General features: G+C 37.6%; 1 protein-coding gene across 1 annotated transcript in view; it reads left to right on the top strand.

The window, feature by feature from the left end:
* LOC123498198 (1-phosphatidylinositol 4,5-bisphosphate phosphodiesterase gamma-1-like) overlaps nucleotides 1-21,339 on the top strand; it is a 53,703-nt gene extending 32,364 nt beyond the window's left edge. The window contains exons 4-6 of the mRNA XM_045245364.1: nucleotides 16,827-16,950; nucleotides 19,074-19,245; nucleotides 21,239-21,339. Of these exons, the coding sequence (XP_045101299.1) occupies nucleotides 16,827-16,950; nucleotides 19,074-19,245; nucleotides 21,239-21,339 (397 nt within the window). The remainder of the gene's footprint in view (nucleotides 1-16,826; nucleotides 16,951-19,073; nucleotides 19,246-21,238) is intronic.
* Nucleotides 21,340-27,252: the final 5,913 nt, after the last annotated feature.

Consider the following 27,252-nt stretch of genomic DNA (forward strand, 5'->3'; position numbering starts at 1 on the left):
AACAGTCTGTCTCTCTGTGTGTGTGTGTGTGTGTGTATTCACCTAGTTGTATTCATGTAGTTGTAATTTTACAGGGCCTGGGTATCATACTCGTGTGGCCCCATCTCCATATCTACACACATCCAACTTTCCTTTAAAACTATGCACACTCATCGCTGACACCACCTCCTCACTCTAACCATTCCACACCTCCACACATCTTTGTGGGAAACTATATTTCTTCACATCCTTCAAGCATATTCCCTTGGCTATCTTTTTACTATGTGATCTCGTAGTTCTATTTAAGTTTTCCTCTCTCAACATCATTTGCTCATTATCCACTTCATCCAGTGCGTTCAACAGTTTATAAATTTTTATTAAATCTCCTCTTTCTCTTCTTTGTTCCAAGGTAAGCAAATTCATTTCTTTTAATCTCTCCTCATAGGTCATTTCTGCCAATTCCGGAACCATTTTTGTTGCCATTCTCTGCAATCTCTCCAACTTCCTTGTACGCTTCTTTTTATAAGGGGACCAAACCACTCCAGCATATTCCAATCTTGGTCTAATTACCGTACTAATTAATTTCTTCGTCATATCTTTATCCATATAATGGAAGGCTAATCCAATATTTCTTATCAAATTATACGTTTCTCCAAACATCTTATCAATATGAGCCTCAAACTGCCCATGGTCTTGTATTATCACTCCCAAATCCTTTTCCTTTTCCACCTTTTTCAACACTACTTCTTCACCCATCTTATATGACCCTCTTCCACTCTTCCCCATCTCCATCACATGACTTTTGCTCTGATTAAATTCCATTTCCCACCTCTTGCTCCACTCCCAAATCTTATCCAGATCTGCCTGTAAAATTTCACAATCTTCACTCTTCACATACCTACACAACTTCGCATCATCCGCAAACAAATTAATATAACTGTTTACTCCCTCTGGCATGTCATTAATATATACAAGGAAAAGTATTGGTGCCAGCACTGAGCCTTGTGGGACTCCACACTCCACCACCAACCAGTCCGACTTTGCATCCCTTATTACCGTTCTCATCTCCCCTCCATCTCAAGTAGCTTTCCATCCACTTTAACACTTTTCCTTTCAGTCCTCCATAAATCTCTAATTTCCATAGCAGTCTCATGTGAGGTACCTTGTCAAAAGCTTTCTTTAAATCCAAATATACACAGTCCATCCATCCGTCTCTCTCTTGTATTTTGTCAACCACTCTTGAATAAAAGCTCAGCAGATTTGTTACACATGACCTCCCTTTCCTAAAGCCAAATTGATGATCCGATAATAACTTATGATCCTCCAGGAACCGTATCCAATATTTCTTTATCACCCTCTCACAAATCTTACCGACCACACTTGTTAGAGACACAGGTCTATAGTTAAGAGGCTCTTCCTTACTGCCTCCCTTATAAATGGGCACCACTTCAGCTCTTTTCCACTCCACCGGTACTTCCCCTGTTTCTAATGAGCACCTTATAATATCATATAATGGATCTATCAATTCTTCTCTACACTCCTTCAATAATTTTCCTGAAACTTCATCTGGTCCCATCGCTTTATCATCTTTAAGTTCCTCCAACATTTTATATAACTCCTTTTTAGGTATCTTAATGTCATTTGAGTCTGGACAGCCAACAAATTAATTAACAAAACATGCTTACACTTTCAGAAATGCCTGATAGGTAGCAGTGTTGCTGCAGCAGGCAGCTGTAAACAAGTCCAGATGACACTCCAGTATCAGTGAACAAGTTTGTGCTTTTTTCAATATATATCTTAGAGCTTAGTTAAATTATGTCTCACAAATTTTAAGTGTGAGCTGCCCTAACTGTTTAAGAGGTGGAATTGATAGGAAAATTAGAGAAAGCTAGAGTTGCAAGTGTTTTGAGGAGTATGGTATGACTAAACTAACTTTGTCTTACATGGTAAATCAAAAGATAAGCTGGTAGAATATTCTGCTAAATACTGTTGGGATTCATCATCAAGTAAAAGTGATAAAGATGCACTAAGAAAAAATTTTAGGAGTGGAAAAGATGCTGCATTAGATGCCAATGTTATAAAATGGTATGTGCAGCAGAAATCTATGGGGATCAATGTCCATGGTATTGAGATCTCAATACCATGGACATTGATCCCATCTCTCTCCGGTGAGCTGGACTGTTAAGTGAAAACGAACGTCATTGTGGGGAGGAAAATTTCACTTGTTATTATTCCATTAGTTTATTGCTAAGTTTGTGGATTTGTATTCTGTGTTCATCATTTCAAAATTTATAACTAGTGCCTTTTGATTCAGCTGCTGCCACCATTAGTTTAGAAATAAAGCTTGAAAATTTATTTAAAGTTTCATAATTGGTTATCTTTTTTATCTTTTTTTCCCCTGCATTACACACCTCCCTTGTTTATATGATTCCTTCTCCATTTATATTATCTTCTTTTTACTCAGTTTGGTTTCATCCAGACACATCACATCAGGTTCCTTTTCATTCAAATAATAATTTATCTCTAGCTGTGCTGATGCAAGTCCATCAACATTACCATATACAGTGGTACCTTGGAGTACGAATGCTTTTGAATATGAACAACTTGGAGTACAAACATAGTGTTTATTTTGCATTGGAGAACGAACTTTGCTTTGGAGTCGAATGATAACAAACGTGGTCAACACATTGCGCCAGCATTTGTGATCAGCTGACTGCATGCTCACCATGCTGCCTCAGTGCCTCAGGAGTTTTGTAGTGCTATAATAATATTAATTTTTTAGTTATTAAGATCATTGCCTAGCGTAGCAGAACACATGGTCACGAGACATACAGACACGTATGGAAGATTCTAGAAGATCCGAAAGAGAGTATCCAGCTCATGAATTAAAAGCCTTAACCCTTATAGCCCATCAGGCATGAACATGGCTCTTCGTTAGAGCCAGTCAGGCATGACCTGACGCTTACAAAAGCCACGCTCTTTTATGCCGCACACTTTGTTTATGCTTGAAGTTATCAGTCATACATCGAGACCTGTCATTCCCATTGTTTTCAAGATGATGAACACTTAGCCAATCATGTATCAGCTTTACAAGAAAATTATTATGTGTGTTTCTCCAAGTGTGAGGATGATGAGAGCACATGTCAGTATGCTATATTTTATAATTTTTATGTATTTCTTGGTGAGATATAAGATATACATGTATTTCCATGGACAAGTAAGCAGTTCAGAAACATATTATGATACATGACAATACAGCAATACTCCGCTTAACGAACAGGAAATGTCAAAACTGTTCATGGAGCTTCATTAAGTGGACGTAATTTTCCCATAGGAAATAATGGAAATAGGAGGATGCATTCTCTGGTCCCCAACATACCACATGGGTTAAAAAAAATATACAGTAATACTCTTAACGAAAGTTCAGCTAATGAATTTCTGGTTTAATGTCTATGTAAAGTTAGACCGAAAAGTCTGCATAATGTCTTTTGTGAATTTTCTGGGTTTGAATTTGCCAGGTGATGAACCAACTTAGCCGCTGTGATTGGCTCTCCTGCCTCTGTCTCTCACTCTTGGAGCTGGATCCAGATTCTTTAACAACGTCAGAACAACCTCCTGCAGCGAAATGGCATCCATGAACGCTTAGAGGACGGTGACAAGGTTGCTATCAGGTTGCTCTGAGGTTGCTGAACACCACCTCTTGAGGTGGTGTTACTGTCTTCTCATTTATTTATTTATATGCATTTATGTTCACAAAACAACATTTCTATTAGCTTTTTCAAACCTTCAAGAAAATTGTTTTGTAATGCATAAAGTGAAATCTTACATGAAATACCAAAAATAAAGCAGAGATGAGATCACACAGACAGCAGGAGACTCGCCACTCTGCCTTCTTCTTCTTCTTGTGACCCTTTTGCTTGCTTGTTACTTTCATCATGATGTTTATGTTTTCACTCCTCTATTGCCTGCTATAATGGATATCATATCTTAGTATTCATATGCTCATGCCATGAGGATAACCTTGACTCCATGGCACTGGTGATAGTGAATTACCAATGAAATACCACTATTTCATTTAATTCACTGTCCTCAGTGCCACGAGTTTTATCCTATGACATGAGCGAGATGAATCTGATATGATATACTATAACAGCAACAGTGGAAACATAAATCTACCATGTTGAAAGCAACACCAGCTAAAATCACAAGAAGAAAAGTCTCGGTGCCGTGGTCTGCCTCTCTGGGCGATCTCATCTCTGCTGTATTTTTGGTATTCCATAGATTTCACTTTATGCACAATCCTTTCATTTTTGTAATAGAAATGTTGTTTTGTGAACATCATATATAAATAACACCACCTCCAGAGATGGTGTTCCCAGCAACCTCAAAACAACCTGATAGCAACCTCATCACTGTCCTCAAGCGTTCGTGGATGCCATTCCATTGTTATAGAATCTTGGATCCAGCTCAAACCTAGAGACAGGTGCCAGCCAATCACAGTGAAGCTGCCATTTGGTCCCACCAGCAAATTCAAACCCAGAAAATTCGCTCACATGGTTGTCTTATGCGGACTTTTGGTGTAACTTTATGTAGTATATTAAACTGAAATTTGTTAGATGAACGTTCTTTACTCTATTGAAATCGTTATTTTTTATCTCGTTATTGGTTTAGATAAGAGTCGTAGTGATTCGGCTGAGGAGGATGTGTTTATGCTTGTTTCTGACCGTGAAGAAGTTAGATTTTCATATTACAGTTTGCTTACTTCCCTGATTTATTTTCCATAATGAGTGCAGTATATCAAGAAAACTTATTGGCTTATATAAGTGTATGGTACTGGCTTGATAGTCATGAGCAGGATGTGGTGGCTTGTTTCTGACCACAGATGTTGAATTTTCATTATATAACATTTTGCTTACTTTCTTGCTTTATTTTCTTATCTTCTATTGTTATAGCATAATATAGTAGTAGTAGTAGTAGTATTTACAGTAATAGTATGCAGTAAGAAATTAGGTGAAAAATAGAATCCTTTTGGTCTTATGGTTTGGAACAATTATAATTTCTTCCATAAGAATATATGTATTTTCATGCTTTGGATTAAGAATGTTTTGGAAGAAGAACAAAATTTTGAACGGATTAAGTTCGTATTCCAAGGCACCACTTTACTGTTCTCAGTCCCTTGACCTCTTTTTCTAATATATAAAATCAATATTCATTGAATCTCAAGTATTACATATGGTCCAAATAGACATGATATATAAACAGTCTGTCTCTGTGTGTGTGTGTGTGTGTGTATTCACCTAGTTGTATTCATGTAGTTGTAATTTTACAGGGCCTGGGTATCATACTGTGGCCCCATCTCCATATCTACACACATCCAACTTTCCTTTAAAACTATGCACACTCATCGCTGACACCACCTCCTCACTCTAACCATTCCACACCTCCACACATCTTTGTGGAAACTATATTTCTTCACATCCTTCAAGCATATTCCCTTGGCTATCTTTTTACTATGTGATCTCGTAGTTCTATTTAAGTTTTCCTCTCTCAACATCATTTGCTCATTATCCACTTCATCCAGTCGTTCAACAGTTTATAAATGTATTAAATCTCCTCTTTCTCTTCTTTGTTCCAAGGTAAGCAAATTCATTTCTTTTAATCTCTCCTCATAGGTCATTTCTGCCAATTCCGGAACCATTTTTGTTGCCATTCTCTGCAATCTCTCCAACTTCCTTATGCTTCTTTTATAAGGGGACCAAACCACTCCAGCATATTCCAATCTTGGTCTAATTACCGTACTAATTAATTTCTTCATCATATCTTTATCCATATAATGGAAGGCTAATCCAATATTTCTTATCAAATTATACGTTTCTCCAAACATCTTATCAATATGAGCCTCAAACTGCCCATGGTCTTGTATTATCACTCCCAAATCCTTTTCCTTTTCCACCTTTTTCAACACTACTTCTTCACCCATCTTATATGACCCTCTTCCACTCTTCCCCATCTCCATCACATGACTTTTGCTCTGATTAAATTCCATTTCCCACCTCTTGCTCCACTCCCAAATCTTATCCAGATCTGCCTGTAAAATTTCACAATCTTCACTCTTCACATACCTACACAACTTCGCATCATCCCAAACAAATTAATATAACTGTTTACTCCTCTGGAATGTCATTAATATATACAAAGAAAAGTATTGGTGCCAGCACTGAGCCTTGTGGGACTCCACTCCACCACCAACCAGTCCGACTTTGCATCCCTTATTACCGTTCTCATCTCCCTCCATCTCAAGTAGTTTTCCATCCACTTTAACACTTTTCCTTTCAGTCCTCCATAAATCTCTAATTTCCATAGTAGTCTCATGTGAGGTACCTTGTCAAAAGCTTTCTTTAAATCCAAATATACACAGTCCATCCATCCTCTCTCTCTTGTATTTTGTCAACCACTCTTGAATAAAAGCTCAGTAGATTTGTTACACATGACCTCCCTTTCCTAAAGCCAAATTGATGATCCGATAATAACTTATGATCCTCCAGGAACCGTATCCAATATTTCTTTATCACCCTCTCACAAATCTTACCGACCACACTTGTTAGAGACACAGGTCTATAGTTAAGAGGCTCTTCCTTACTGCCTCCCTTATAAATGGGCACCACTTCAGCTCTTTCCACTCCACCGGTACTTCCCCTGTTTCTAATGAGCACCTTATAATATCATATAATGGATCTATCAATTCTTCTCTACACTCCTTCAATAATTTTCCTGAAACTTCATCTGGTCCCATCGCTTTATCATCTTTAAGTTCCTCCAACATTTTATATAACTCCTTTTTAGGTATCTTAATGTCATCCATGTGCACATTTCCTTGTACATTCTGAGGCTTTACAAACATTGTTTCTTTAGTAAATACTTGCCAATTCCGCTATATTCTTAGGGTCATCTACTATCCCTTGCTCTCCTTTTAATCTTTCAATGGACTCTCTCTTTTTAAGTTTACCATTTATGAACCTGTAAAACAATTTTGGATGTTCCTTACTCTTGTCTACAATATCTTTTTCAAATTTTCTTTCTTCCTCCCTCCTTACCCTCACATACTCATTTCTCGCCACTCTATAATTCTCCTTATTTAGTATATTCCTGCTCTTTTTCCATCTTTTCCAAGCCACATCTCTCTTTTCTTTAGTCTTAACACAAGTTGCATTAAAACAATCCTTTCTTCCTTCCTCTCTCGGTTTATACTTTGGTACAAATTTCATAACTCCTTCTTTATAATATTTCATAAAAATCTCATATTTTTTTGCACTTCTCTGATTTGTAACATCTCCTCCCAATCTAATTTTCTGAAATAATTTTTCAAACTTTCTGTGTCCATCTTTCTATAATTCAATCTACCACTCCTGTATGTCTCATCTTTCCTTCGCTGTGTTGTTGCTATCTGCATTTCCATAACCACATGATCACTCTTTCCCAAAGGACATTTGTATTGTATATCTCCACATAAGTACACTTCTCTTGTTAACACCAAATTCAGTCTAGCCGGTTCATCATCTCCTCTATATCTAGTATTTTCTTTCACCCTCTGTTCCATCATATTTTCCATCATTAGATTAAGAAATCTCTCTCCCATGCTTCCTCTCCAACACCACTTACTAGATTTTCCCAATCCACCTCCTTACAATTAAAATCTCCTACTAGTATCATCTTTCTTTTTCCAGATAATACACTTTCCAAACTCTGTAAAGTATCCTTGATCATATTGTCGTATTCCCTTAATGTCCAAGAATTTGTTTTAGGAGGTACATAGGTCACCATGATTGTGTGTGTGTGTGTGTGTGTGTGTGTGTGTGTGTGTGTGTGTGTGTGTGTGTGTGTTTATTTACCTAGTTGTAGTTTTACAGGGCCGGGGCTTTATGCTCGTGTGGCCCCGTCTCCATATCTACACTTATCCAATCTTACTTTAAAAGTATGCACACTCGTTGCAGACACTATTTCTTTATTTAAACTGTTCCACATTTCAATACAACTTTGCGGGAAACTATGTTTTTTAACATCTCTCAGACATCTTTCTTTTCTCAGCTTTTTACTATGTGATCTTGTGCTTCGGATGTCATATTTTTCTCTCAGGATCATTTCTCATTATCCACTTGGTCCATTCCATTGATCAATTTATAAACTTGTATCAGGTCTCCTCTCTCCCTTCTTTGTTCCAGGGTTGGTAGATCCATAGCCTTTAGTCTCTCCTCATATGTCATCCCTTCAAATTCTGGAACCATTCTTGTAGCCATTTTTTGTAGTCTCTCCAATTTCCTTATGTGTTTCTTTTTATGAGAGGTCCACACTACTCCTGCATATTCCAATCTGGGTCTTATTATAGTACTTATCAATTTCTTCATCATTTCTTTGTCCATGTAGTGAAATGCTACTCCAATATTCCTTAGCAAATTATATGTTTCTCTAAAAATTATCAATATTGCTTACTGGTTGATTGTTTTCTTCCATCGTCACTCCTAAGTCCTTTTCCTTTTTAACTTTCTCCAGTTCTACTCCATCTCCCATCTTATAGATTCCGATGGGTTGTCTTTCACTTTTTCCCATTTCCATGACATGGCTTTTGTTCTCATTGAATTCCATTTCCCACTTTTTGCTCCATTCCCATTTTTTATTTAGGTCTTCTTACAGTATTTCACAATCCTCTATTTGCTTTATAACTCTGCACAGTTTTGTATCATCTGCAAACAGATTTATGTAGCTGTTCACTCCTTCTGGCATGTCGTTAATATAAATGAGGAAAAGTATTGGTGCCAATACTGACCCCTGTGGCACTCCGGTTTCTACTGCTCTCCACTTGGACTTCATATCTTTAATTACCGTCCTTATTTCTCTCCCCCTCAAATAATTTTCTATCCATCTCAATGTGCTTCCTTTTAAGCCACCCTTCTCCTTTAACTTCCATAGTAATCTTGCATGTGGCACTTTGTCAAACGCCCTTTTTTAAATCCAAATAAATACAGTCAACCCATCCCTCTCTCTCTTGTACTCTATCAACTATTCTAGAATAGAAACTCAATAAATTAGTTACACAAGACCGTCTTTTTCTAAAACCAAATTGGCTATTTGATATTAATTTGTTGTTTTCAAGGAATTCGATCCATTGTTTCTTTATTATTCTTTCACACATCTTGCATATTACACTAGTTAGTGATAACAGTCTGTAATTTAAAGGTTCTTCCTTCCTTCCGCTCTTATATATGGGAACCACCTCAGCTCTTTTCCATTCTACTGGTACTGTTCCATTTTCTATTGAGCATTTTATGATGCTGTATATAGGACTTACTAGTTCTTCCCTACATTCTTTCAGTATTCTGCCTGAGACTTCATCTGGTCCCATTGCCTTCTCTTCATCCAGTTTCTTCATTAATTCTTTTATTTCAAGCTTGTTTACTTTAATCTCTTTCATATAGACTGTCTCTCTATTACCCTGTGGCCTTTCAAATTTAGATTCCTTAGTAAAGACCTCCTGGAATTTATTATTTATTAATTCTGCCATACTTTTTGGGTCTTCCACCATCCCGTTCTCTCCTTTTAACCTTTCTATTGTTTCTCTTTTCCTAATTTTTCCATTTATGAATTTATAGAACAATTTTGGTTGCTCCTTATATTTTTTGACAATGTCCTTTTCGAAGTTCTTTTCCTCTTCCTTTCTCACCTTAACATCTTCATTTCTCGCTGCCTTGAAGTTTTCCTTATTTTCTGGATTTCTATATCTCCTCCACCTTTTCCATGCTCCATCTCTTTTCTCCTTTGCCCTAGCACACCTTGCATTAAACCAATCTTTCTTTCCTTCTTCATTAGGTCTATATTTCGGGACATATTCCCTGACTCGTGTTTTGTGTATTTCCAAAAATAAGTTATACTTCTCTTGGATCGTCTCTTTAGTTTTCCATCTCCTCCCAGTTTACGTTTTTAAAATAGTTCTTGAGATTCTCAATATCAGCCTTTCTGTAATTTAATCGGTCTCCTTTATATGAATCGTCTCTATCTTCCTTTCCCTCTTCTATATCTATTTCTAATATTACATGATCACTCTTTCCCAATGGGCACTTATATCTTATATCATCATTCATCTGTATACCCCTTGTAAAAACTAAGTCCAATCTCGCCAGCTCGTTGTTTCCTCTGAATCTTGTGCATTCCTTTACTCTCTGGTCCATCATATTGTCTATCATTAGGTTCAAGAATCTTTCTTCCCAGGCTTCTTCCCCCATACCACTTTCATAATTTTCCCAGTCCACTTCTTTACAGTTTAAATCTCCTACTAATATAACTTTTCCTTTCTTTAACGATTCTCGTTAAACTCCTTATTGTGTCATCTATCATGTCTTTATATTCTTGATTGGTCCATGAATTTGTTTTTGGTGGCACATATGTTACAATGATTGTTAACTCTTTTTTATTAATATTCATCTTAACATACAATACTTCTGCTTTTCCTTCCCCACATTCCACTTGGTTTATCACTATCTCCTTCCTTAACATTATCATAACTTCTCCTCCTCCTTTACCTACTCTGTCTCTCCTCCATACATTATACCTATTATCCAAGTTTATTTTGATTGCCTTATTTAGTTTTGTTTCAGCCAGGCATACAATATCTGGATTTTCTTTCTTTTGTAATCTCTTAATTCTAATTTATTTGATAAAACCCCGTCTACAGTATGTTCGTATACATCATTTTTAGTCTTTTGCCTTTATCATATTAGTCAAACTTGTTCCACTTTTTTCTCTTCCTTCTCATTTATATACCATTTCCTTATCCTGTCTCCTAGAATTCTCCAAAAAAATGCCTTTTTTTCCTCTTCTGACCTTTCTTTATTTTTTTCCCTTACTGCTGCTGCCAGTTTATTGTATCTCTTCCTTTCTTCCTCATTTCTATTTTCTTTATATATATATTCTTGCAGCCTTCTGTTTCTCTAAATTTTGTTGTTCTATATAATATTTCTTCTGTTGCTGCTTGTGATTTTAGTAGTATTTTAATTGGTCTTGTTTTTCCTTCTTGATATGATCCCATTCTGTTTATTTCTTCTACTTCCATCTTCCAAGTTCTGCCTATCTTTATCGTTTAGATTCTTCAGTAGGTCTTTGACTGATTTCATTTCTTCTTTTTCTCTTTTTGGTCTATATTATAAATTTTTTGGTTTTATTCCAAATATGACTACACTCTTCTTTTTTTCTGCAATTTCTCTAACTAGATTTTCTTTTGTCTTGAGGACTCCTATCATTTTGTTTGTCATATTTTCTTCTTTTTCTTTTAATCACGTTCTGTACTCTTTCCTTTTCCTTGTTTACTAGATCTTTCAGCTTCTCTTTTTTTTTCTCGGCTTTACCGAGTCCTTCTTCCATCTGCTTTTTGTAGTTAGCTACTTCCCTTTTTAGTTCTTCATTTTCCGCTCTTAGCCTAGCTTAGTTTTCTTCCACTTTTTTTATCCTTTCTCTCAGTTTTATAAACTTTTCCCGTTCTTCATTCTCTTTCATTTCCATATTCTCCTTTATCAATTTATCTAGTTTATGTTCAATATTTAACACTCTTAAGTAGTGAAGTATTCGTCGTATTCGAAGCCTTCGAATATGCACTCTCCCTCACCAACATAGCTTTCATTCCTTCTCCAGTCTCATGTCTGCATTTTGATGGAATCTCTTTTTCACTCATCATTCCTTAATAATTGATTTCATAAAAAAAAATGAGTCCACACTACCTGCCCAGGCCACTGTAAATACTGTACAACAGGTATGTAGTGAAGATCAGCTGATTGTTGGAATGGTGCCAGTGCGTCCTCCCTCGACCGCGTCTCGTGTGTGTATTTACCTAGTTGTAGTTTTACAGGGCCTGGGCTTTATGCTCGTGTGGCCTCGTCTCCATATCTACACTTATCCAATCTTACTTTAAAAGTGTGCACACTCGTTGCTGACACTACTTCTTCATTTAAACTGTTCCATGTCTCAATACATCTCTGCGGGAAACTATGTTTTTTAATATCTCTCAGACATCTTCCTTTTCTCAGCTTTTTACTATACGATCTTGTGCTTTGGATGTCATATTCTTCTCTCAGGATCAGTTTCTCATTATCCACTTGGTCCATTCTGTTGATCAATTTATAAACTTGTATCAGGTCTCCTCACTCCCTTCTTTGTTCCAGGGTTGGTAGATCCATAGCCTTTAGTCTCTCCTCATGTCATCCCTTCAAATTCTGGAACCATTCTTGTAGCTATTTTTTGTAGCCTCTCCAATTTCCTTATGTGTTTTTTTTTATGAGGGGTCCACACTACTCCTGCATATTCCGATCTGGGTCTTATTATAGTACTTATCAATTTCTTCATCATTTCTTTGTCCATGTAGTGAAATGCTACTCCAATATTCCTTAGCAAATTATGTGTTTCACTGTTTGTTCTGCTGCAGTCTCTGACGAGACAGCCAGACATTACCCTACGGAACGAGCTCAGAGCTCATTATTTCTGATCTTCGGATAGGTCTGAGACCAGGCACACACCACACACCGGGACAACAAGGTCACAACTCCTCGATTTACATCCCGTACCTACTCACTGCTAGGTGAACATGGGCTACACGTGAAAGGAGACACACCCTAATATCTCCACCCGGCCGGGGAATCGAATCCCGGTCCTCTGGCTTGTGAAGCCAGCCCTCTAACCACTGAGCTACCGGGTGTATTTACCTAGTTGTAGTTTTACAGGGCCTGGGCTTTATGCTCGTGTGGCCCCGTCTCCATATCTACACTTATCCAATCTTACTTTAAAAGTGTGCACACTCGTTGCAGACACTACTTCTTCATCTAAACTGTTCCACGTCTCAATACATCTCTGCGGGAAACTATATTTTTTTATATCTCTCAGACATCTTCCCTTTCTCAGCTTTTTACTATGCGATCTTGTGCTTGGTGTCATATTCTTCTCTCAGGATCAGTTTCTCATTATCCACTTGGTCCATTCCGTTGATCAATTTATAGACTTGTATCAGGTCTCCTCTCTCCTTCTTTGTTCCAAGGTTGGTAGATCCATAGCCTTTAGTCTCTCCTCATATGTCATCCCTTCAAGTTCTGGGACCATTCTTGTAGCCATTTTTGTAGCCTCTCCAATTTTCTTATGTGTTTCTTTTATGAGGGTCCACACTACTCCTGCATATTCCAATCTGGGTCTTATTATAGTATTTATCAATTTCTTCATCATTTCTTTGTCCATGTAGTGAAATGCTACTCCAATATTCCTTAGCAAATTATATGTTTCTCTAAAATTCTATCAATATGGCTTACTGGTTGATTGTTTTCTTCCATCGTCACTCCTAAGTCCTTTTCCTTTTGACTTTCTCCAGTTCTACTCCATCTCCCATCTTATAGATTCCCACAGGTCGTCTTTCACTCTTTCCCATTTCCATGACATGGCTTTTGTTCACATTGAATTCCATTTCCACTTCTTACTCCATTCCCAGATCTTATTTAGGTCTTCTTGCAGTATTTCACAATCCTCCTTTTGCTTTATAACTCTGCACAGTTTCGTATCATCCGCAAACAAATTTATGTAGCTGTTCACTCCTTCTGGCATGTCGTTAATATAAATGAGGAAAAGTATTGGTGCCAATACTGACCCCTGTGGCACTCTGCTTTCTACTGCTCTCCACTTGGACTTCATATCTTTAACTACCATCCTTATTTCTCTCCCCCTCAAATAATTTTCTATCCATCTCAATGTGCTTCCTTTTAAGCCACCCTTCTCCTCTAACTTCCACAGTAATCTTGCATGTGGCACTTTGTCAAACGCCTTTTTTAAATCCAAATAGATGCAGTCAACCCATCCTCTCTCTCTTGTACTCTATCAATTATTCTAGAATAGAAACTCAATAAATTAGTTACACAAGACCGTCTTTTTCTAAAACCAAATTGGCTATTTGATATTAATTTGTTGTCTTCAAGGAACTCGATCCATTGTTTCTTTATTATTCTTTCACACATCTTGCATATTACACTAGTTAGTGATATCGGTCTGTAATTTAAAGGTTCTTCTTCCTTCCGCTCTTATATATGGGAACCACCTCAGCTCTTTTCCATTCTACTGGCACTGTTCCATTTTCTATTGAGCATTTTATGATGTTGTATATAGGACTTGCTAGTTCTTCCCTACATTCTTTCAGTATTCTGCCTGAGACTTCATCCGGTCCCATTGCCTTCTCTTCATCCAGTTCCTTCATTAACTCTTTTATTTCAAGCTTGGTTACTTTAATCTCTTTCATATAGATTGTCTCTCTATTACCCTGTGGCCTCTCAAATTTGGATTCTTTAGTAAAGACCTCCTGGAATTTTTATTTAATAGTTCTGCCATACTTTTTGGGTCTTCCACCATCCCGTTCTCTCCTTTTAACCTTTCTATTGTTTCTTTTGCCTAATTTTTCCATTTATGAATCTATAGAACAATTTTGGTTGCTCCTTACATTTTTCGACAATATCTTTTCAAGTTCTTTTCCTCTTCCTTCCTCACCTTAACATATTCATTTCTCGCTGCCTTGAAGTTTTCCTTGTTTGTTGGATTCCTATTTCTCCTCCACCTTTTCCATGCTCCATCTCTTTTCTCCTTTGCCCTAGCACACCTTGCATTAAACCAATCTTTCTTTCCTTCTTCTTTTGGTCTATATTTTGGGACATATTCCTGACTCCTGTTTTGTATATTTCCAAAAATAAGTTATATTTGTCTTGCATTGTCTCTGAGTTTTCCATCTCCTCCCAGTCTACGTTTTAAAATAGTTCTTGAGATTCTCAATATCAGCCTTTCTGTAATTTAATCGGTCTCCTTTGTATGAATCGTCTCTATCTTCCTTTCCTTCTTCTATATCTATTTCTAATATTGCATGGTCACTCTTTCCCAATGGGCACTTATATCTTATATCGTCATTCATTTGTATACCCTTGTAAAACTAGGTCCAATCTCGGCTCGTCGTTTCCTCTGAATCTTGTGCATTCCTTTACTCTCTGGTCCATCATATTGTCTATCATTAGGTTCAAGAATCTTTCTCCCAGGCTTCTTCCCCATACCACTTTCATAATTTTCCCAGTCCACTTCTTTACAGTTGAAATCTCCTACTAATATCACTTTTCTCCTTTCTTTAACGATTCTCATTAGACTCCTTATTGTGTCATCTATCATGTCTTTATATTCTTGATTGGTCCATGAATTTGTTTTGGTGGCACATATGTTACAATGATTGTTATCTCTTTTTATTAATATGCATCTTAATATACAATACTTCTGCTTTTCCTTCCCACATTCCACTTGGTTGATCACTATCTCCTTCCTTAACATTATCATGACTCCTCCTCCTCCTTTACCCACTCTGTCTCTTCTCCATACATTATACCTATTATCCAAATCTATTATGATTGCCTCATTTAGTTTTGTTTCAGCCAGGCATACAATATCTGGATTTTCTTTCCTTATGTAATCTCTTAATTCTAATTTACTTGATAAAACCCGTCTGTGTTCATATACATCATTTTAGTCTTTTGCCTTTATCATTTTTAGTTAAACTTGTTCCACTTTTTCTCTTCCTTCTCGTTTATATACCATTTCCTTATCCTGTCTCCTAGAATTCTCCAAAAATGCCTTCTTCTCCTCTTCTGACCTTTCATTATTCTTTTCCTTACTGCTGCTGCCAGTTCATTGTATCTCTTCCTTTCTTCCTCATTTCTATTTTTCTTTATATAGATATCCTTGCAGCCTTCTGTTTCTCTAAGTTTTGTTGTTCTATATAATATTTCTTCTGTTGCTGCTTGTGATTTTAGTAGTATTTTAATTGGTCTCGTTTTTCCTTCTTGATATGGTCCCATTCTGTTTATTTCTTCTACTTCCTCTTCCAAGTTCTGCCTATCTTCATCATTAAGATTCTTCAGTAGGTCTTTGACTGATTTCATTTCTTCTTTTTCTCTTTTTGGTCTATATTTTATATTTTTTCTTTTATTCCAAATACGACTACACTCTTCTTTTTTCTGCAATTTCTCTAACTAGATTTTCTTTTGTCTTGAGGACTCCTATCATTTTGTTTGTCATATTTTCTTCTTTTCTTTAAGTTGTTCTTGAATCACCTCCTGAAAATCGGCCTTATCTTTCTTATCTTGGACTCTCCATGCTTGTACTTCTTTCTTAATCACTTTCTGTACTCTTTCCTCTTCCTTGTTTACTAGATCTTTCAGCTTCTCCTTTTCTTTCTCGGCTTTACCGAGTCTTTCTTCCATCTGCTTCTTGTAGTTAGCTACTTCCTTTTTTAGTTCTTCGTTTTCCGCTCTTAGCCTAGCTTCATTTTCTTCCACTTTTCTTATCCTTTCTCTCAGTCTTATAAACTCCATTTCCTGTTCTTTATTCTCTTTCATTTCCATCTTCTCCTTTATCAGTTTATCTATTTTACATTCAATATTGAACACTCTCTTAAGTAGTGAAGTTGTCGTCGTATCGAACCCTTCGAATACGCGTTCTCCCTCACCGACATAGTCATCATCGGCCCCTTCTCTTTTCTCATGTCTGCATATGGATGGAATATCTTTTTCACTCATTATTCCTTACTAATTGATTTCATGGAGAGAAAAAAAAAAAAAAAATGAGTCCACACTACCTGCCCAGGCCACTGTAAATACTATACAACAGGTGTAGTGAAGATCAGCTGATCGTCGGAACTGCACCAGTGTGTCCGCTCTCAACCGTGTCTCTGTGTGTGTGTGTGTGTGTGTGTGTGTGTGTGTGTGTGTGTGTGATATCAATATCTAATTAACCCTGTCCTTCAACAGATATCCAGTCATTCTTTCCATTGAGAATCACTGCAGTCTCACTCAGCAGAAAGTGATGGCCAGGAAATTCAAGGAGACATTTGGCAGTATGCTCCTCACAGTGCCATACAGAGCCAACGAACAAGTGAGTGTGTGTGGGAACACTGCTATTAGGTTCCTTTTGAATTGCTTGTATTGTGAATTCTTGTAAGATGGAACACATAGCTAACCTCAAAATCATGTTAGGTTCAGTGACCCTTGTTAACCCTTTACTGATGGTGATTGTTCATATGAATGGGCAGTGCCCCATTTTGAGGTGCAGTGATCGTTCATGTAAGCAGCATTTTTTCCCACCTGTAATTTCAAATCACATCCTCTCTAAATGTTTCTCTGTGAACCACTTGTCCCTAATACCCTTCCTACATCAGTCATTTTTCTTTTTCCTGCCATCGTGGTGGTATCTGGCTGCTGTCATTCATAAGTTCACTCACTTGTTTTGTTGTTTCATATATCCTTTACTACATTCCTTTCAAACTTTCCTCCTTGCTTCTTATTCTAATACATGTATTTCTTTCCTCTTCATATTGCTTCATATTTTCTTTATTTCACTGCTTCTTTAATATATTTCAAGCTACATCCTTGCTCTTCTTAGCTTTTGTACATGTAGCATTATACCATATATGCTTCCTCTCTTTAACTCTATATGGAGACATACTTCTTTATCTCGTCATTGTATTTATCTATATTAAAACTAAATTGTACTGACCCATAAGGTGTTGTTCACCTTCCTGCTAGATCTCTAACCAAAACACTTACCCTATGCTATTTACAGTTCTTTAATAACTGTATTACCAACAAACAGTGTTCTAAGAATATTCTGACTTTCAGTAGATTGCAAGTGATACAAATAAGTGTTATATACCAAATCAAATAAAAGTGTTTCATGTACATGTATGACAATATGGCATATCAGGTCAAGTGATGGTGCCACTCAACCTGAGGTGGCATTTTCCCAGGGGAAAGAGAGTGTCAAGGCTTTCACTCACGGTCGGTTTGCTCCCAAAGACGAGATTACGTTATCCCAGTCTCAGGAGTTTTAAGGGTCTGGATATTAAGAGAAAATCTCACCCTACCCAACCGTTTGTGGCCTCTACTCACTGCACAACACAGTTATTATAACCCTGCTTACCTCCAACAATCTCCCAAGGCTTCACTCTGGTGTTATGATCAGTTACATGAATAATTGGAATAATTAAAAACCAAGACATAAATAAACATAGGTATATTACACAACGAAAATATAGGTAATGCATGAAATAATACAAAAATAACATATCAATGGTAAACATACAAATTATAGAAAAATATTAATTTCATAAGAATTAACCCTGGGGACAACACTACTCCAGACCAGGGGTACCCACAAATCTCAGCTGATATAAGATCCAAGGTCACAGCTGGATACATGGATTGCAATCAATCAATACTCTCAAAATTAATCATTAACTTCACATATCAAGAAATGCCGTAGTAATATCCCATCTACTCTCCTAATTCAACATAGTATGAGCAAAAGTAAAATGTTCCCAAAATCACATTCCACCACACTACCACACATGAGAAACACATTAACAAGATATTTTGGAAAACATATAACATGCTTCAAAATATTGGTCTTGCATTCCACTACCTAGAATCCTAGATAAAGGAATGATGAAGAAGATACTATGCACTTTAATAAGACCCTAGTTTGAATATGCAGCTTGCGTCTGGTCACCGCATATGAAGAAAAATGTGAAGAAGGTGGAAAGGGTACAGAGGCTGGCAACAAGGATGGTACCAGGATTCAGAGAGTTAGACTATGAGGAAAGACTGAGGGAACTGGGGCTGTCCACATTAGAAGAGAGAAGAACAAGGGGAGACATGATAACTATGTATAAATTGGTGAACAAGATTGACAAATTGGACAGACAGTTGATAAAGATGACCACAAGTAATCATCTCCGAGGACATGTAAAAAAACTAATAAAAGACATCTGTCTAAATGACGTGAGAAAGTACAGTTTCCCGCATCGTAGTATTGATAAGTGGAATAAACTGAGCAGTGATGTCGTTGACGCAGTGTGTGTCAATCAGATGAAAGAGAGATATAACAGGAGTGGCCAAGGAAACAGGACACAGAGAGCTTAGCTCTGGCCCTGTAATACACAAATAGGTAAATACATCCCACCTGTGCTCTCCCTCAATTGACGCCATGACCTCCTAAAGATGTTTCACCAAGAAGAAAACACCACACAACCCATGAAAAGTCTCCAAGATCCACTTATAGTCATCACTACCACTATTCGGTCCTTCCCGCTCAAACGCCTCTCTACATCACCAATTGTTTTCACTACAGCTGGTCTTACCAGACCTTATAAATACCACAAAAACCTCACAGGTAACACCACCAACCTTTAGGACCGGAGCACAAACAACCAACACACTTTACACCCACGACATCACCACAACATTTCTCCAACACCATCAAAACATCCATCCCAGGAGGCGCCTGCTGAGGAAGAGGTAAACAAAAAGGAGCGTGGGCTCCGACAATGCAACGGGGGCAACAAAAACGCATAGCCTTGCGGAAAGACATTACTCCTTATTCTACATTTAAATTCACTCATCATAAATATAATAATAATAATAATATATAGACAAGAAAATAAAGAAAATCAAGGCACAAACCGTAACAGGAGAAATCAATTCACCACGTACATGCAAATCTACTCACTTCTCATCTGGTCACCACGATGGAAGGATGCACTGCTCCCCGCCTTACTCTGTGTTGTACAGCCAGACCAAGAAAAAAAAAGTGTTTTCATCCCATGATCTTGAATAAATAAATTCAATTTGAGGGAATAACTGAAATAAAATACTCTCATCTTATATTTCTTTACACCAGGTATCTTAGGAAGACTTAACAATAAATTTTCTGTAAATTATCCATTTCATTTTCATTTTTATATAACCAGCACCATTACTGTATTTAATTGATTTATGGCATAATCACCTACAGAGATCATTGTCTCTTGTCTCCCACTTTTTTAGTGAAGAGATGCATCAAATTGAATAGAGAACTGTTGTTCTGTTTTCTTTGAAGTAATGAGAGATATGGCAAAGTCGTGTGGATTATTGGCCTAACCCTGTAGGTCAGTACGATTTAATTTTATCATAGAAAGATTTCATACTTCTTTTGCATTGTTTTGCCCTGAGTGATTTCTTTCCAATTAATTCTGCCAAAGAAATTACTTAATCCTTCAGAATTTGTCTTGGCATGATTTAATTTTTCATGTTTGTGCCCCTCTTTACATTTCAGTATTTCCTGATCCTCTAATTCAACTTCCAAAACCACATTATCACTTTTCCTCATCTAGCTATGATATTTAATGGTTGGACAAGACTTTTTTTGTGAATATAAGATCAAGCACAGATGCTTCTAATTCTCTATATCTTGTATAGTCCTTCATCCACTGGTCTATTGCGTTTACCATTTCCAGTTGTAGCACTTCTCCCCATTGTCCAGTGCAACTATTTACTTCTATTTCTTCCCAATTTACATGTTTGCAGTTAAGATCCCCCACATGTAGTATGTTTCTGTACTTTCTTAACATATTGTCTAAGCACTTAAGCACTTCATTTAGCATTTCCTTGTGCACATCAAGCCTCCATGTGTTAATCTTTGGTGGCACATATGCTAGTATGATTCTTCTTCTTTCCCTCCCACTGGTCGTAATTGTTATAATTAAAACCCCTGCCAGTCCATCTCCACATTGTACTTCTTCATATACGAGTATATCCTCTTCAGCCATTATTATTACTCCTGCTTTTCCCCTTCTGTCTGCCCTCCAAATATTACATCCCTGCTCTTTTAAAAAGTAATTGGATGTTTTCACTTAACTTTGTTTCTGTTATACATACCACCTCAGTCTTTTTTCCAACATATAGTTCCTCACTTCCAGCATTCTTGATATTAATCCATCTATGTTTGTATACCTAACTCTTAGTGTCTTTCTCTCCCTTCCCAGATATTCCATTTTCTTAGTCTTATGTCTAGCATTCTCCAGTAAAATATCTTGTTCTCTGTCTGTCTATCATTTTCTTCCTTAGCTTCATTTCTCACTTCTCTTTCTTTTTTCCTTTCCTCCTGGTTCATATCTCTCCCAATCCAAATGTTGTTACATTCTGTCTTTCCAGTCAGCTTTCTGGTTCTCACTAGTATATCTTCTACCCCTGCTTGGGATCTCATTTTAACTTGTAATGATCTTTTAGCTCCTTCACTATACTTTCTAAGTCTGTACAGGTTTCCCTCGGTAATCGATGCCTCATTATTCGTTATTTGATTTTCCAATCATTATGAATTATGACCACTCTAGTTTTCTGTTGTCCAGGCTCATCTATCAAATCATTAGCTGATCACAATGTAAACAAATGCACTGTGTTCACATCACCCACGCCTCAGCTGCCACCCATCGAAACTCGTTCCCGCTAAACGTAGGGATAATTAGTGAACAGGATACTGCTCTTTTTTTTCTGCTTGTCTTTTGTTTGTCTTCAGCAGGAGCTGCCAATCCAGAGGCCTGACTTTGGAGTGATCTCAAGCCACCTGTAGCATCAAGATCAAGATCAAAATCAGTCTTTCGGTTGTGTTCAGTTTACCTTTTTATCCTCTTCTTTTTTCCATACCTTCCTCTACTTTTCCAACTTTGTTTCAAGTATCACTCCTGCCCTCACATTACTGTCTACCTTTTCCTTTAGCCCCTCTAGTGCCATTTCATAGTCCTTACACTTGTCCTTAACCCCTTCGCGCCGGATGTTAAAAAAGCCCGCCTGTATGATATACGGGTGATAGTGCCGCGCGTCCGAGCGCGGGAAACTCGTGCAAGCTTGTCATACTTGTCTTTGTGTATTATGCTGCTATTTTTTAGTCACTATATCGCCTTCGAAGAGAAGTGGACGCTTCTCTCTCGGAGAAAGAGAGAGAGAGAGAGAGTGACATTTGCTAATATTTTAGACACAAGCGGGACGCATGTAGCTTATCTTTGGGAGGAAGAGGGGAGGAGGAAGGAGAGGAAACGAAGGAGAGAGAGAGAGAGAGAGAGAGAGATTAGAAAATTTGTTGTTTTGTGTGTGTGTGTGTGTGTGTGTGTGTGTATTTACCTAATTGTATTTACCTAATTGTAACATACGGAAAAGAGCTATGCTCGTACTGTCCCGTCTCCATATCTACTAATGTCCAGCTTTTTCTTAAAATCATGAATATTCCTTGCGTTGACCACTTCCACGTCTAAACTATTCCATGCTTCCACCCTTCTATGAGGGAAGCTATATTTTTCACATCTCTCCTATAAGTGGCCATTTTAGTTTTTCCCATGCCCTCTCGACATTCTTTCATTCCACATACACAGATCTTCCCTATCCATTTTTCCATGCCAATCATCACTCTGTATATTGCTATCAGGTCTCCCTTTCTCTTCTGTTTTCCAGGGTCGGAAGTTGCATTCTTTTCAGTCTGTCTTCATAAGTCAAATCTCTTAAGTCAGGCACCATTTTTGTTGCAGCCCTCTGTACTTTCTCTAGTTTCCTTATGTGTTTCTTTAAGTTCGGAGCCCACTGTATTGTTGCATATTCAAGCCTCGGTCTTATCATTGCAGTAATTATTTTCTTCATCATTTCTTCATCTAAATATACGAACGCCACTCTTATGTTCCTCAATAAGTTCAATACTTCTCCAATTATTTTGTTTATATGTCTCTCTGGCGATAGGTCATTGGTAATTGTCACCCCAAGGTCTTTTTCTTCATGACTGGTTTTATGTCTTCATTTCCTATCTTGTACATACTCCTGATTCTTCTTTCACTCTTGCCAAACTCTAATTTCTTGCATTTTGTCGTGTTGAACTCCATTTGCCATGTACAGCTCCATTTCCATATTCTGTCCAAGTCTTCCTGGAGTAGTTCGCAATCTTTGTCACATCTCACTTTTCTTAACAATTTTGCATCGTCTGCAAATAGGCTCACATAACTGGACACCCCATCCACCATGTCATTTATGTAGACCGCGAACATTACTGGTGCCAACACTGATCCCTGTGGAACTCCACTCTCCACCAAGCCCCATTCTGATGGTCTGTCCTTAATTATTGTTCTCATTTCTCTTCCTACCAAAAGTCTTCCATCCATTTTAGTAAACTGCCATGCACTCCTCCTACCATTTCAAGTTTCCAGATCAGTCTCCGGTGTGGTACCTTATCAAAGGCCTTTTTTAAATCCAGATATATTCCATCAGCCCAACCATCTCTTTCCTGTATTACATCTATCACCCTCGAATAGTAACATATCAGGTTTGTCGTGCATGAACGCCCTTTTCTAAAACCAAATTGACACTCACAAAGTATGTCATTTTTCTCCAAGAAGTCTGTCCATCTATTCTTCACCACCCTCTCACACATCTTAGCTACCACACTTGTAAGTGACACTGGTCTATAGTTCAATGGGTCTCTCTTGTTACCTGATTTATAGATTGGGACAATGTTAGCTCTTTTCCAGTCTTGGGGCACTACACCTTCCCTTAATGAGGCATCAATTACTTCACAAACTTTTTCTGCCAGTTGCTCCTGCATTCTCTTAAAATCCATCCTGATACCCCATCAGGTCCCACAGCTTTTCTCACTTCTAAACTCCCCATCATGTTCTTGATCTCCTCCACAGTTACTTGAAACTCCTTCATAATCCCTTTCTGTTCCATTACCAGTGGTTTGTCAAAAGCAGTCTCCTTTGTGAATACCTTCCGAAAGCATCCATTCATAGCCTCTGCCATTTCCTGGGATCCTCACTGCATACTCCATTTACTTCTAAACTTTCAATACTTTCTCTATTTTTGATGTTGTTGTTCACATGTCTGTAAAAAGCCTTGGTTGGTCTTTACATTTATCAATTATATCCTTTTCTTGTTTCTTTCTTTCTTCTCTTCTAATCAACACATATTCATTTCTTGCTCTTTTGTAACTTTCCCACTGCTTAATCCGTCTTTTCCTTCTCCACCTCTTCCATGCATCCTCTTTTCTTGTTCTAGCCTTTTCACATCTATCGTTAAACCAGTCCTGCTTTCCAACTTCTCTATGTTGTCTTATTGGTACAAATTTTTCTCACCTTCTTTGTATATTTTTATAAATTCCTTCCACTTTTCATTTGCTCCCTTAGCACTCTTGAATTTCATCCAATTTGTCTCTTGAAAGAATTTCTTTAGGTTTCCAAAATCTGTCTTGGCATAATTCCATCTTCCCACTTTATATTCTTCATTTCTTCTAGATTTCTCTTCATCTATCACCTTGAACTCCAAAACTGCATGATCACTCTTTGCTAAAGGGCACTCCACCCTCATCTCCTCAATGACCATTGGCTCTGTACTAAAGACCAAGTCCAGTCTTGACGATGCTCCCTCTCCTCCAAACCTAGTATCTTCTTTGACCCACTGAGTTAACACATTTTCCATTGCCAGTGTCAATAGTGTATTTCCCATGTTGTCTCTGATCCTTCCATTGACCAGTCCTCCCAACACACCTCTTTACAATTAAAATCTCCCATCATTTATAGTGTGTGTGTGTGTGTGTGTGTGTGTGTGTGTGTTTCACAAATGTTACAAGGCGGGACATGTAACTTATCTTCGAGAGGAGAGGGGATGGAGGGAAGGGAGATGGGGAGGAGGAAAGGAGATGGGAGGAGGAATGGAGAAAGAGAGAGAGAGATGGGAACAGTCCATGCCGTTGGGTAATTTTAGACACAAGGCGGGACGCATGTAGCTTATCTTTAGTGATTGGTGGAGACAAGGATGGTGGGAGGAGCACTAGGATTTTAAGGACAGCACGGCGTATGTAGTTGGTATCCAACACACTATACCGGACAACTGAACTGAAGAAAGCTCAGAAAAGAAATATGACGCCTACGTAGGTGTCACCGTATATGCTACTGGGGCTTCATGATGCCTACATAGGCGTCACCGTATTGAAGGGGTTAAGAGCACTGTTTTCCTTTTTTTATTTCATCCAGAGTTTTCTTCATGTTATTGTTCATTTCAACAATATTCTCTAGTTTACTGCACTTCCCTTTTAGCTTTCTCCCTTCTGTGAACAGATGATCTTGTTTCTCAAGTATCCTGGCAATCATCTCCCTCAAACACCTAATTTCTTTTTCTATTGATATCATCCTTTGCTTTCTGTTTTTTGCCTCTTCAAAGCTAGAAACTTCCCTTTCATAACTCCAACCTCCCAACTGTCATAGTTACAAAAGTGTTTCTATTGCTTGACTCTCACTCTTAGGTCCATGTATACTCTTATCCCCTACTGTTATTTTTTTCAATACAAGCAATTCAATACAAATTAGCAGACTGATCAGTAGCTTAGTGTCCCCCCTCCCACTGCAATACATCACCAGGTCTGCGGTGTGTAATAGTTGGCTGTATATCCAGTGCTGCAATTGTTCTTTACACATATGTCTTGTGCGATGTCTCCACTGTGTATTTACCTAGTTGTATTGTACAGGGTTTGAGCGGGGCTCATAGTCTCCATTTCTCCATTTATCCTATTTTCTTTAATGTTATGCACATTATATGCTGTAACAACTTCATCACTTACTGCATTCCACTTTTTCACCATTCTATATGAGAAACTGTATTTTCCAATATCCTTCACATACTGCCTCATCCTAATCTTCTTTATATCTCCTCTTAGCCTTCTGTCTTCATCTGTCATCAGCACCAGGTCTTCCTTGTCTATCTTTTCAATGCCATTGACTACCTTGTACATATATTGTTATTAGGTCTCCTTGTTCTCTTCTGTCTTGTAAGCTTGATAGTCCCATTTCCTTCAGTCTTTCTTCATATGTTAGGTCCTTTAGTTCTGGCACTATCTTTGTAGCAATCTTCTCAATACGTATCTTCTAATCTTTTCATCTTTTTTTAGAGCTCGGTGACCACACCACTGCTGCATATTCCAGTTTTGGAAGTATCATGCTTGTGATAATTTTTTTCATCATATCTTTGTCCATGAATTGAAATACCATTTTTATATTAGTCAACATTTTATATGCTAATGCAAATATCTTATTACTTATGTGTTTTTTTGGGTTCAAATTTTTCCTGTATAATCACTCCCAGATCTTTTTCCTCTTTAGTCTTCATTATTTGTTCCTCTCCTATCAGCTAGTTCCATACTGGTCTTCTCTTACTCTTTCCTAATTCCATTACATGACATTTCTAGGCATTGAAATCCAATTTCCACTTTTTACTCCACTCGTACATTTTGTTACTGTAACAGTAAATAGTCCTCCTGGGTTTTCAATACTCATAGCAGATTTGCATCTTCAGCAAACAAATTAATGTAACAGTTTATCCCATTGTGAATGTCATTTACATAAATCTGGAACATAGTGGGAGCTAACACTGACCTTGTAGTACTCCACTTGTTACTTTACCTCAAGATGAGTATGTATCTCTGATCACAGTTCTCATGTCTCTGTCCTTCAAATAATCCCTTATCCAGTTTAACAAAGTTTCTCTCAGTCCTCCTATGTTTTCTAGTTTCCAAAGTAGTCTTCCATGAGGAATTTTATCAAAAGCCTTTTTTATGTTCAGATATACTGTGTGTGTGTGTGTATTTACCTAGTTGTAGTTTATCAGGGCCTGGGCTTTATGCTCGTGTGGCCTCGTCTCCATATCTACACTTATCCAATCTTACTTTGAAAGTATGCACACTCATTGCAGACACTACTTCTTCATTCAAACTGTTCCACGTCTCAATACATCTTTGCGAGAAACTATACTATTTAATATCTTTTACACATCTTCCCTTCCTCAGCTTCTTACTATGCGATCTTGTGCTATGACTGGCATATTCTCTCAGGATCAGATACTCATTGTCCACTTAGTCCATTCCATTTATCAATTTATAAACTTGTATGAGATCCCCTCTCTCCCTTCTCTGCTCCAATGTTGGAAGATCCAAAGCCTTTAGTCTCTCCTCATATGTCATTCCTTCAAGCTCTGGGACCATTCTTATAGTTATTTTTGTAGTCTCTCCAGCTTTCTTATGTGTTTCTTTTTGTGAGGGGTCCACAATGCTCCTGCATATTCCAATCTGGGTCTTATCAGTTTCTTCATCATTTCTTTGTCCATGTAGTGAAATGCTATTCCAATATTCCTTAGCAAATTGTATGTCTCTCTGAAAATTGTATCAATATGGCTTGCCGGTTGATTATTTTCTTCCGTCGTCACTCCCAAAGCCTTTTCCTTTTTTACTTTCTCCAGTTCTACTCCATCTCCCATCTTATAGATTCCCACTGGTCGTCTTTCACTCTTTCCCATTTCCATGACATGGCTTTTGTCTACATTGAATTCCATCTCCTACTTT

Source organism: Portunus trituberculatus, chromosome 47, assembly GCF_017591435.1.
Source record: "Portunus trituberculatus isolate SZX2019 chromosome 47, ASM1759143v1, whole genome shotgun sequence".
In the NCBI taxonomy this organism is placed as follows: domain Eukaryota; kingdom Metazoa; phylum Arthropoda; class Malacostraca; order Decapoda; family Portunidae; genus Portunus; species Portunus trituberculatus.